The 13,183-nt window shown below is 38.0% G+C and overlaps 1 protein-coding gene across 1 annotated transcript; it reads right to left on the reverse strand.

The window, feature by feature from the left end:
• Window positions 1–2,485: 2,485 nt before the first annotated feature.
• LOC139719928 (protein ABHD14A-like) lies at window positions 2,486–12,550 on the reverse strand. Its single transcript, XM_071631313.1, has 3 exons — window positions 12,416–12,550; window positions 9,513–9,733; window positions 2,486–3,166 (listed from the first exon to the last, which is right to left on the reverse strand). The coding sequence occupies exons 1-3, from the start codon at window positions 12,456–12,458 to the stop codon at window positions 2,981–2,983; spliced, it is 450 nt and encodes a 149-aa protein (XP_071487414.1). The 5' UTR covers window positions 12,459–12,550; the 3' UTR covers window positions 2,486–2,980.
• Between the last annotated feature and the right edge of the window lie 633 nt (window positions 12,551–13,183).

The following is a 13,183-nucleotide window of genomic DNA, read 5'->3' on the forward strand; positions in this document are numbered from 1 at the left end:
AAAACGGGTGGCGAGTGATTCTTCTATGTGTAAGAGTTCTGTGGCATGCACTACGTAGCATCTTTTTGCCGGCTCTTTCACGATCGCTTGCAGGAATTATTTTTCAAAAATCGCGTACGGAGACAATTTTTGATGTCCAAGCGTATAAATTGGTGAAAGTTTATATTTTTTACTCTTCTTAATTATCAGTACAGTGAAAATCTCAGGACTGCTTCCCTTTAAGCACCTTCAGATCATAGTGGATGGAGTTGACAAATTATCACAAATTCTCACTTTTTCCTGTGATAATTTAGTATTTTTCTCACTTCCTCTAAAATATGAAATTCGACCCTAATTGTCACAATCCCCACATCATATGTGTATACCTGGCTATTAAAGCCAAATGAAACGTGTGTGACTTTAAATACATAGGGCCTACATTGTACATTACATACACAGAATTTCAGCTTCGTCAACAATTATCAAGTACAGATTTTCTACACTTCATATCCCACGATATCATATAAATTGTTCGATGTTTCATGTGCTTACTCTTCTGACTCTACAGAATGGAAAGTGAGTGTCAAGTATTTTCTTTTTATTTATTTATTTTTAGAAAATCTACTACAAACATACATGTATAGGCAATCATTACACACTGAAAACATTGTCACAGTGCCTAGCTGTTACTAGCCTTTTGACAAGACCTCGTGGCTGAAGATTGAGACTAGCCCGTCACACCGAGCACTGCGAGAAACGGGTGAACGCGAGACCGAGTGGCACAGCCACGAGGCTTTTTGAAACCTGGGTTTTTTTCCCTACCGCCTCCCGACGAAGGTGAATATGAATTATTCATATATTCATGAGTCAGATCACAGTTGGTATGCTAATGAGGACGTGTCAACACTGCGCTGGCAATGCAGGCAGCTAAGGATGAGCGAGCCGCCGACATGCATACTTATGCGTATTCATTAGATGCGACGGCGTGGTGAGCAATGCGGTCGCCGATTGGCCGCTACCCTTTTTGGTAGCATAAGCGAGAAACAAGGCTCAAGATAAGAAATTCATGTCAGGTTTCAAAAGGCCTCGCGGCTGTGCCGCTCGGTCCCGTGTTCTCTCGCACTTAGTCTCTTTTTCAGCCACGAGGCCTTGCCAAAAGGCTAAGCTTTTACTTGTGTTAACCACAGATAAATTTCACTCTTGCTGAGGATATCTCTTGAAACTGACACCACAGTGGCAAACTATAAACCATACAGGTATATGAGGAAGTATGTTGCACAAACCTCAAAGAAATTAAATGATATATAATTGCTAGTGTCTTATCATTTAATTATTATATGTGTCACAAATGGAAAAAAAGGAAGAATCCTTGCAGATTATCCTCTGTTAATTTCAGATTTAAAAAAACAAACAAAACATTTGTGCATTACACATAGTGTTGTAATAAAGGAAGCAATATTCACAAATTAAGTATCTATTTTTTATTCAAAAGTATAAGTGGGTGTTTTGCTTCGTTAGTTTTTTTTAACCACCCAATCAAAATTAAAAAATCAAACTAAAAAAAAAGACACCCTACAATATGAACAGGGCGACACCTTATACATTGTATAAAAGAAACACACGGCTCGATCTTTCTCTTGTGATTATCACAACACTGGGTATAAAATGTAAATCTTGACAGTATATAGGCTTAGGCTGTATTGCTATTTAACTCATAGCACTGCTTTCCGTGTTGCCCATGCAACCTGGTGGGGTCAACTTATGCCTAAATGGACAGGGCACAGAAGGAAAAGTAGTTCACAGAGCATCTAACATGAATGGAAAGGGTGGCAGTGATCAGACAACATGTACAGCAAGGTCTCGAGGAACTCTCCTTCACAAATGATGACACAGTTGCTCATAGCATCTTTAACCCCTCTGCTACCTACTACTGTGTGTCACAGAGTAGATATGTCCCATTATATACCTCATTTCTAGAATCTTCTCATCTGATTAGTTAAAAGGGGAGTCATGAAAATAGCTGTGCCCTATTTTTGAGTTACTGTGACCGGGGCCCGGGCACAGTTAGTAAATAGGTTTGGAGACAGTCGCGACCTCGTACACATAGATCGCTCATAATGTACACACCAATGATACAACCGCCGCGCATTCAATCAGCGTGCTGTAAAAGAGACTAGCGGACTGGTTTGGAGACAGTCGCAACCCCGTACACTGTACACATATAGATGATCACTCATGTACGTACCAATGATACGACCGCCGCGCTGTCGATCAGCATTGATTACGAGTGCTGTAAAAGAGACTAGAATCTACATTTTCGGTATATAAAACAAATAATGACTGCGTGATATTCGGGGCACAGTTAAATCTACGTAGGCTCTCGGTGATGTGAAAACCATAACCATGCCCTCAGCTTCACTTCGGGCATGGTTACGGTTTTCACATCACCTTGGGCCCATAATTTTAACTGTGCCCCTCATAGCAGTCATTATTTGTATACTGCTGCCAAGACGAAATAGAGAAAACTAGAACTTCCATTCTGCAGAGAAGCAGCTTTTCCAAGTCCCCATAATCATACACGTTGGGCCAGAATTCACAAAGGTAAGGTACATACTGGCCATAGATATGTAAGTTTGGATTCACATATTTGTGCTTGGCATTTCATGTATGCCCTCAGACACCCAAAACTAAACGCATGGCAACACGCGCATGTGCGAAGTACACCTATTTTTGGACCAGAGTATAGAGTCCATACACCAAATTTAGACCGTTGATGTGATTTAAACTACCTTTGTGAATTCAGGCCAAAAACTACCACAGCTACCTGAAGCACTCTGCAATTCATGTTACTTGAGAGCCATCTTGGCAAGTACAGGATGGTCTGTTCTGATCTCCACCATGGAGAAAATTACAAAAATAAGAGCGTTTCAAATAGTTCAAGGTCACAATCTTTATCTGTCTATTGCTGTTCGTTCTCCCAGCCATGCGGGCGAAATCACATCTAGCTGTAAACTTTGTCACAGAACTCCAGGAGAGCTTGGTGAAATTCCAGGGGCTTGTTCAGGTAGGCGGCATGTCCGGCCCCCTTCAGTTCCAGTACCTGGTTATTGGGAAGATGCTTCAGCATCTTCAGTGAAGTCACTCCAAGGCTTTTGTCAGTTTCGCCATATGTGATGAGGGTCTGGACCTGCAGCAAATTTTATTCCAGGAAAAGCAGAAAGTGATTGGCTAGGAACAGTTGGCCTCACATCAGTAGTCTCTCCTACAAGTAGGGTGGGTTTGATTCATTCAACACTAATTATGGTTGATACACGAACAGTGACAATTTCCAATGACAAAAAAAACACACACAAAAAAAGTCGAAGAAACAGAGAAATACACATAATACACATAATAAACGATAAAAGACACAAGAATTGCAACTACTTCTGGAAGTTTTTATGGTGTACAATTGTTATGTTAAAACATATACAAACCAAATATTAGACTCTCTATGCTTTTAAAGGGATAGTACAGTATTGGTGGAGATGAGAATTGGGCTTTTAAATTTTTGCGAGATACCAAGAAAACACTTATGATACAGTACAGAGCATACCATTTTAAGAGGAATTCAAAGTTTATTTGATGAAAATCGGGTTTGGAATAACTGAAACATCCAAAAACAAAGTAAAACAAAGCGATCGTTACAAAGTGTGGGTCCCACACTTTATCAGAATCGCTCTTTTTGGATATCTCAGCCATTTCAAATCCAATTTTTATCAAATAAACGTTGAATTCCTCAGAGAATTACATGCTCTTTCATATTTCATATGAGATTTCTCATTATCTCACCTAAAAATGTTAGAAACCTGAAATTAGGTCTCAGCCAGAACTGTACGATCCCTTTAATTAATATTTAACAGGCTAAAAAATAAGGACTTGGGCTCAATTTGCATAATCAATTAATGAAAATTAGAAATTGACAACTGCAAAAAAGTTTCAAGACACAATCTTGTAGATTATGACATGGGTGTTGTGCTTGCCAAATTTCATACAATTTCTATCCATCAAACAAATCATGTTTTCATCATGTTTTCACAAGGTTCTGTTTACCTTATTCTCTGTTGTCAAAAGAAGTGTTAGTGGGGTGGCTTAGTGAAATTATCGTGACACGGCGGACAAAAGCATGATTTTTTCACCAAAGGTACTTCATGATGTACCTTCTCAAAAAATAGGGTGCTCCAAGAAAATTGATGCTGGGAAGGAGGTTAGAGGTCAAAGGTCAATGACCTTTATTTGTGAAATAGGTTTTTTGGCTATTTCTCAGGTCAGGAATATCCAATCTGGATAAAACTTGGCAGGAAGAATATTGAGAACAAGTAAAATATTTTGATTGAATTTGGGGTGAAATTTCCAAAGGTCAAAGGTCAAAGGTCAATGAACTTTTTCTAAAAATCATGTTTTTGTTTATTTCTCCAGGTAGGAAGATTCAATTTTCACAAAATTTGATATGAACGTTGTATAGAAGGTACCAAGAGTATAAACCAGGGGTCAAATATAATTGTTGATTTGTGCGTTGCCATGGCAACCCAAAACTAGGGTTTTTAATTGAAGTTAGTTACAGGAGGCTATTTTCCAGTTTGGAAGAGATTCCATTTGAATAGGTACAACTGATCAACGGGATGTATAGAGGTTTGAAATACTTTTCATTAGTGTTAAGTGGTATGTTGCCATGGCAACTACATATATAGATTTTGGTTAAACTTAAAGGAGACTTCAGAACTTATGAATTTGAAGAGATTTCCATCAGGGTTGGTATTATTGATCAACAAAAAAGTCGCCAGACAAAGATTTGTCACCTTTATAGCATGTGGGTTGAGTGAATGCAGCAACAATAGTAGAACACATCAGTGAGAGTTTGAGGAAAATTGGACAATCCGTTCTAAAGTTATGAATTTTTGAAGTTTCTGCTCATGCAGTCGAGGCTGGATGAGAAGACTACTATACCTTGTAATATCACATGTGTACAACGATATAAAGAATGAATAAAGAAAATTCAACATAAATTATTTTCGCTTACAAAAGGATACTCGACTTCTCTTTCAGAAGGCAGGGGGAATAATATTACCCTTGACATACGTCACTAGCAAGTCAAAGAAACTATGTGAACTTTATTCAAAAAGTATGGTTTTGTGAAATTCTCATTTCATTTTCCTTAGAATGTGCGCATGTGACATCATACACTGTGGTAGTCTTTTCATCCAGCCGCGACTGTGCAGATACCTTAAAAAATCATAACTTTTGAACGGATTGTACGATTTTTTCCAAGCTTTCTGTGATGTGTCCTACTAATATTGTTGTATTCACTGAATCCACGTGCGCATGAAGGTGGACTTGTCCTTTAAGGACAGATTCTGAAAGAGCAGACTGTAAGCTTTAAAATGATGTATCACACAATTCAAAGGGATTCCCCTAACCTATCTAAATAATAATACCGGTACTGGAAAGAAAGCACACACTCTGGATAAGTATGAACTGAGAAAAGAGGCTGCATTGTCTATTTTAGCGTTTAATCTTTACCAAGCTGTCTCATGTCATTATGTTCATCTTTTCTTCCCCCCTCCAATTTTCATTTGAGTTTGTCATTATTAATTTTTGATGATAAGAACGATGCCACAAGGCATTGTTTCTTAAAAATGCTTCAACTGCTCCTTCAGGTCCAAAATCTACATCAATATATATTATTTTCCTGATCTCCTCAACATTTTCCAAAAATAAAGCATACACCTTTTATGCATTGAGTCCTCCTTTTTGTGGATAATTAAAGGCAAAAACCCAAAATTAGTGCTTGAAAATTATTCTTAAGTGTGAGTTACGGATAGAAAGAACCTCTGTAAAAAAAAAATGAATCTGTATAATCAATGTTAAGTATTGTTAATAACACAAAATGTGAACAATATTTCTATGATAACATGTTTCCAGACTAAACCGTCCGCATTTATGCTTTAATGAGAAAAATACTGATATCTCTTTATATGTTTGCTTTGATTGCAAAAACTGTATATGGTAGGATGTCTTGTGATACAACAGGGGGGCATTTCATGAAGCAGTTTGGTCAGATATTTTTCTGACAAACTGTTACAAACTACAGAAATCCTTGCATCTGATTGGCAGAGAGCAAATTTGTCCGACAACTTGTCGGACAAAATGCTTCATGAAATGCCCCCAGACCTACACATATTATGCATAAAATGTGATATCCTGAACATTTTTTTCAAGTCACTCTCCCAAAAGTGTATATATAGGACCTTTAAGTTTTTCTTGTGTTTGTTCCTGGCAGATTACTAGTACACAAATGCTCCAATCCATGATGACCTAACGGAAATTAAGGAAATTAAAATGAATATACTGAAAACCAAAACTACAGATACTAATAACTTACTTCATTCTTCTCTCCCCACCCCACCCCTTCTTTTTGGTTTCTTGATATACTAGTAGATCTACCTGACTTTGATAATTGTCATTATGTAACATCATCTTCAATTGACAAGGCGATAAAACTTAACAATCATTTCATTATGCTGCTGGACTAATGGGGTTAGTTGAACTATATTGTTTTTAATGTGCTATACTTTTTCCTCCTATCAATCACATGTATTTTTGGGTGGAATGTATTTTGACATAAAGCATCATAGAATCAACCGCCTTTGGGGTCGGGAATTTTGTCATATCATATTGTGATTTAGATTCTGCTCTATGCCGATTTTGTTTTATTTCTATCAACTTTTTAAACTTCCCCATAGACTTTGTTCACCAGCCAACTACATCCCACCCTCTTTGGATAATGTGAACCAATCAAACATTGCTTTTACTTTTTAATAACATGTCTATACATAGCTATCAGACCAAAAATATTCAAACCGCTTTAAGTCTTTATGAGTGAAATTACAAATATCAATATATCTTTAAAAATATTCAAATTGTCTAAATTCAACTTTATCTATGAAAGCAGACTTTTAACTTTTTTAAACATTTGAATAACCCCCATAAGAAATAAGAAACATATAAAGAGGGGAGGTGCGGACTATAAAAATTGCTTACGGGAACCAGGTAATCCCTGCGCTAAACCTATGGAATTCACACAATCTTGGAGGAAACGGGTTAAATTTGTTAGGAAATATGTAGGGCAATACCCAAAACCTTAAGTTCTCAATGGAATATGCAGCTCTTCTACTGGTAAACTAGTAGTTCTGGGAGAAAAAATGAACTGTGACATAGTCCTACACCTGGCTCAGTCATTGCCCAAGATTTAAAGTATCTGAGCCAGAGTCACATGTCACTCTTTGCCATTTCTCTACAGGAGGTAGACAGTACTAAAAAAATCCTTTACAAGAAATTATATGAAATTATTCAATGAAAAGGTGCTTAAGAAAACTGGACTATTCCAACACACCTCCCTCAGGTCTGCAACACAGACTAACCACCTGTTACCATAGGAAAACCAGTAAAAATGGTGTATTACTGTAAACATGCACATAATATGTCGTATTATGGGTCTGAATTTTAAGACTAGCAACCATGTACATTGCATTGCATTGTACAGAAACCTGGCGAATGCCCTGTGTATAGTCTTTGAATTCAGACATTATTGTTATGTACAAATTAAGGGCATTTTCTCATTTTTTCTGTTAGCGGATTTCTTGGAGCACCCCCTAATTTTGATCCTCATATATATACCAATGTCTGAGGAAAAAATGACACTTTTGTCCGGCGTGTCACGATTATCAGTATATTTGTCACTAAGCCACCCCACTATGTAACTTCTTTTGACGAAAAAAGAAATAAACTTTGAATTGAATTGAATTAACCACCTTAGCTAGTCATTGCTTGACATAAGAAATTCTGAAAACAATAAAATGCATAAGAATTCAAATGACTTTTGGAAGTTTTTATGATCTACAATTGTTGAATATGTTTAAAACATATACAAACTAAAAAATTAGACTCTCAATGCTTTTAATTAGGCTAAAATATTACAACATCTTGGGCTTAAATTTGCATAACTGCTTAAACAAAATTTGAAATTGATCATTTCTAAAAAAATCTGAAGACGCAATTTTGTAGATTACAATGAGGGTGTTACACGTGACAAATTTTGCCCAGATCGCATCACTGATGGCCAATATATCAGGGGGACGAAATCTGCCCCCTTCGGTTTAAGCATAGCCAAAAAAGCCCAGCCTGATTAGGGTTAATCCTAAAAAGACTGGGCTATTTTGATGCCTCACAGGACTGGTGGGGCTCATTGGGCCCCCCAAGATCTTGGCCGTTGACTGCGTGATCGCAAGGAAAATTGGCACGTGCGCCACCCGCCCACAAGGTAATCTACAAAACTGAATAGGTAATTATTTCACAATTATTCAAATCTATTTTTTTTAATGAATTAATTATGTTAATTTACACATGAAATAAAAAAAAATAGGATGTAAATCTATAATAAAAGGTCCAAAACTGCTAATTTTTGGTTTAGGTACTCTTTGTAGGATTCTTATTGAGTGTACATAAAAAAAAAACAGTGTTATCACTTTTTTTGGTAATGTATTTTATTGTTTTTGAAATTTCTTATGTATTTCATTGTTTTCGAATGTTTGTTTTTTATCTTTTTATGGAAATCATTGGCGACACTATTCTGATCATAAACAACATGAAATTAATTGATTTTGATCAGTAAAAGCAAAAATAATGATACATTTATGTATTTTGGTCAGAAACAGAATTTGCATTGGCTTTGTACATGAAATCACTTTTTTAGCAATTTCGGGTCTGACATGCACTTACAAAATATTGCGTAACTTTAGAACTGCGTATCCAGTCGTTGCGAATTTGGTCTCAAAAGTTGCGCAAGACTTAAAAGATTTATAGGTTACAGATCAATCATGAAAAATGTCGAGGGGGGCCCAAAAAGCCCCCCCCCCCCCCCCCCCCCCAGTCTTTTAAGGGTTAAACTAAAGTCTGTGACCTCTGACCTTTCACTTTAATTCATATTTCAAATTGTATACTTACATCCTCCCAACCAAATTAAATCAAATATCACATTGGAAAATAATATTTCTTTGGTAAAAGTTCAGTGAAATCATGAAATCATACATGCATGGATTTTATTTTAATATCTCTCTTCTAGGTTTCATATCCTTTCAAAGCTCTGTATGATTCCATGACTAACCCATATACTGTAAAAGTGGATATTTTCGCGCGACTAATTTTTCGCGCTTGGGCGGGTAAGAAGAGTATCGCGTGCTTTTAATTCCGCGGAATCAAGACATCACGCGCAGGAACATATGGCTGGCAAAAATATTCGCATGTTTTTATTTTGGCGGTAGTTTCTGGTTGCGCGAAATGCGCGAAAATTTCAACACCGCGAAAATGTCCACTTTTACAGTACACTCATTTGTTTCTCATTTGACAAGTGCAATGAACAGTGAAGATTTCATTTCCTCTAGATAGCATTCATTTACAAACTCTGAAAAAGGGTAAGGTATCCTAGAATCACTCACTGGGATGGCAGCATACTCCTTTTCACTCAGCATGTTGGTGCCCACTGGAGCCACAGGGACGTAGCCCTTGAAGAGAGTTGGGTGCTCTTTGAGGAACGGGACGGAGTAGGTGCCGCTCATGGAAGGACTACAGATCACTGCGTCATCCATATCCAACCCCTCCATCACCTTCTCCATGAAGGGCACAGAGGCTATGTCTGCCTTGGGCGTGTCCCCGTAGCCTGTGTGATTGGGGAGGAGGCAAAAACAAACTCACAATCAATCCTCCTCTTCCATTGCAGCCACTGAGGAGCTTTAGATTTGCGATGAAGATGTTAAGAGAAAAAAAACAATAAAAACAAAACTGTTCTGCGCATGCACAAGACCGCTTCTATCAAAATTGATCTTGAATCTTCTCAGATTTTACTAACAGTTCTGGGCCATCCTACCGTAAGCTAAAATTCATGACCAAGAGAGCTAAATGTTCTTGATGTCATTATGATGAACAACATACATGTATGGAGGCACTATTGCATCTTCACGAAATCTAAAGCTACTTTGCAACACAATGCAGGGAGAGAGGAGAACGGTTCATGCAAGCGTCGTCCTAACATCCGCATCTGTCTTACGCATCTCACAGGACAAGACCCCCTGAGCCTCCTGCAAAAAAAGAGAGAGCAGGCCACTCTGCTACTTTCAGCAGGTATTTTGTTTTGCTACACTAGTGCTGTGCTACTACTTCACTGCGATAAGATTGCCAAGTGCCACTGTTTACCCCTTTCCCCAAGATAGGTATTTGTGTTGGTCTGGCACAACACCGTACAGTAAGTCTGAGACATGTCAATTTACAGCTTTTGTCAAAAGCAGAACAAAAGCATAATCTAATGCTGCAATTTTCAACTAAAAACAAACAATACAAGAAGTTTATGTTCAACTAGATACTACTAACAATGAAAAAGCAATTAAAAAAAAAAAAAAACTAGACATGAGAGCGAATGGTATACCTCCGTCATAATGCATGGTTCTCCCAGTGGGTCTATAGTACGTAATGTGTGACAACAGATTCACATAATCGGTAAAACACTAAAATGACACGTTTGTCACAAATGTGTTGAGTGCTCACTTTCCTTGAACTAAATTAGATTAAATTGGATGAATGACTATATTAAGAGGGCAGTTATTTAAGGATTTGAGGATTTTTACTTGACCTTTGACCCTTTTATAAGTTTATGCACTGAGCAGTCTCCAAGGTACAGGAAAACAAGTGTAATTTCAACAGCAAATTCCCAAGAAAATCACTGTCCAGCAGTACATGCATAAATATACATACTAAATTTATACCTTGAGCCCCTTCCGAAATCCTGTAAAAGTGTTTTTTTTTTGCGGTGGTTTTATTTTCGCGCTTTTCGCGCTTTGAGGTTGAACCGCGAATTAAACATCACGCGAAAATGTTTTGAACTCGTCGCTTGTACAACGCTATCATTACCGACAGCGAATTTAAACACACACGAAAAAGTCTGCACCGATGGAAACCGCGAAAGTTTCTGTACGCGAAAGAAACCACTTTTACAGTACATGTATGGAGGAAGTGAAATTTAACATTTTCAAATGGCCTTTGACCTTGTACCTTTTGGCCAAAAACTTTTCCAGAGAGTCTCTATTGGGTCAAACATGTATACACTAAGTTTCAAGAAAATACCTTCAGGCATTGCATAGATATGAGGGAAAGAGTAAAATTTTGAGGAGATGATCTTGACCTATGACCCTTGACCGTTGACCCCGAAATGCTCAAGGGAATCAATATCAGGCAGTACATACATATGTACTAAGTTCCATAAAGATACCTTGAACCATTTCCAAGATACGGAGAAAAAAAGTGAAATTTTGGCATTTTCACTTAAAAGACATTTGACCTTTGACCACATGGCCAGAAACTTTCTCGAGAGAATCTCTATCAGGTACAGTGTAATACATGTCCCATACAATAAGTTTGAAGACAATACCTATAGGCATTGCATAGATATTGGGGAAATAGTGAAATTTTTAGCAATCGATCTTGACCTTTGACCTTTGACATCGAGCATGTGCCCTCTTAAATGTTGATATGCACATCTTAGTCCATTCATACATACAAGTTGTATACAAACTATTGTACATGCTATGTTTCAGTAGCTTACCTCATTATCATTATTGCTATTTTCATTATCAATATTGAGTGTAGTATATACTTTGATATGTTTGATAACTTGTATTTGTTGGTTGACTCTCACCTTCATTTTGTTGCCTCCTCTTGGTACACCTTATTAGGGCTTGTTGTTTTCTCAGCCCCCCCCCCCCCCTTGCCATTGCTCTTTCACTCTTTTCCTTTCTTTATTCCTTTGTTGTTCCTTTTCTTGTTTGATGTTGCCTACCTATTCATCCTTTTCCTTCAATGGTTGCCCCCATGGTCCTCAGGATCATTACTGACCCTCCTCTGCCTTTTGTCTGTCCACCCTCCTGCTCTAATCCCCCTCCCTTGACCTGTTGGACTCCTTGCCCATGACCTCCTACCCTGTCCTTTTGTTTCTTTGTTCTGTGTCCCTAGCCTGTCCCTGACTGTTCTTGTTGTGTGAAGTCCTCATACATGTATGTGATTGCTTTCCCTGCCTGTTTATCATTTTGCCTCTGACAAAGATTCTGCTAGGATCGAAAGCTCAGGCCCCTTTTGACTCCATTTTACTCACTTGGCTTGCCACTATTGGATAAGCAGTTTTCAGCAGCTTTTTTTTTGGTACAACTAGCACACCTCATAAACGTTTTTTTAATTATAACTATCCATAAAATAGATTATGGACGAAGGACAGATGGACAACGCGAAAACATAATGCCTCCAGCGACACTATTTTTTATTCTCTTTTTCTGCGAGGTCACACAGTGGGGCTTACCTGGAAGATCGATAGCGACAGCCCGGTAGCCGTGGCAAGCCATGTAGTGTAGAGTACCCAGATCTTGCCATGTCAGTGAGCTGAAACTCGCCCCATGTAGGAAGAGCAACCTCCCTTTGGGCTCTGACGCCGGAAGTACCTGAACACAGCAAAAATTGCATGACACCATGAACCTAATACACATGGACATTCATCCTATCGTTAATTAATTCATGCACCTGTACATCTCAAAAGTGCCAGCAAAGACATTTTGAGCATGCTTCACTGCTTTGATCCCATGATCCTCACCGCCAGCAAGCCGGGAGAAGAACAAGACGGATATTCAAGAAATCTAAAACTATATGCACAAAGAAAATAACTCACCAAAATCAAGTAAAGTGAATGTGCAGTTGTGGTGTATGTTAGGAAATCATACCTCAAACAATTTCGCTTGGGAGAAGCAGGCAGTTCTTAAAAGAAAGCTAACATTTTGGCAGAATGATTGTCATTTGTGATCTCAATATTTCACTTTTCCGCAGCTTATTCCAGAGCAAAAAGGGTCAGCAATGGTAGAGAACAGGTATATCTTGCCATTAGGCAAGGCCTTATGCGTGTGCGAAAATGTGCGAATCAACAATTCCCCCGTACCCATCTTCTGACATAGAATTTGTCATGATCTCAGGTTTGCTGCTCCTCATCATCTGTATTAATTCAAAGACATTTCCGTCTGAAAAAGGCACATCAGCGAAACAAGACTGAAATGAGGGAAACGATTCTTTTTTTTGAATA

The sequence above is a fragment of the Diadema antillarum genome, unplaced genomic scaffold, assembly GCF_040938485.1.
Source record: "Diadema antillarum isolate AM-2024a unplaced genomic scaffold, OU_Dant_1.0 scf00000116, whole genome shotgun sequence".
NCBI classification, from domain to species: Eukaryota; Metazoa; Echinodermata; class Echinoidea; order Diadematoida; family Diadematidae; genus Diadema; species Diadema antillarum.

Excerpts from the sequence above, each read along its gene's own strand:
- LOC139719928 (XM_071631313.1), bottom strand. The coding sequence starts at position 12,458 with ATGGCTTGCCACGGCTACCGGGCTGTCGCTATCGATCTTCCAG. Across the intron at positions 9,734-12,415 it reads TGTCGCTATCGATCTTCCAG|GCTACGGGGACACGCCCAAG; the intron begins GTAAGCCCCACT and ends CCAATCACACAG. Across the intron at positions 3,167-9,512 it reads AGGAGTATGCTGCCATCCCA|GTCCAGACCCTCATCACATA; the intron begins GTGAGTGATTCT and ends AATTTGCTGCAG.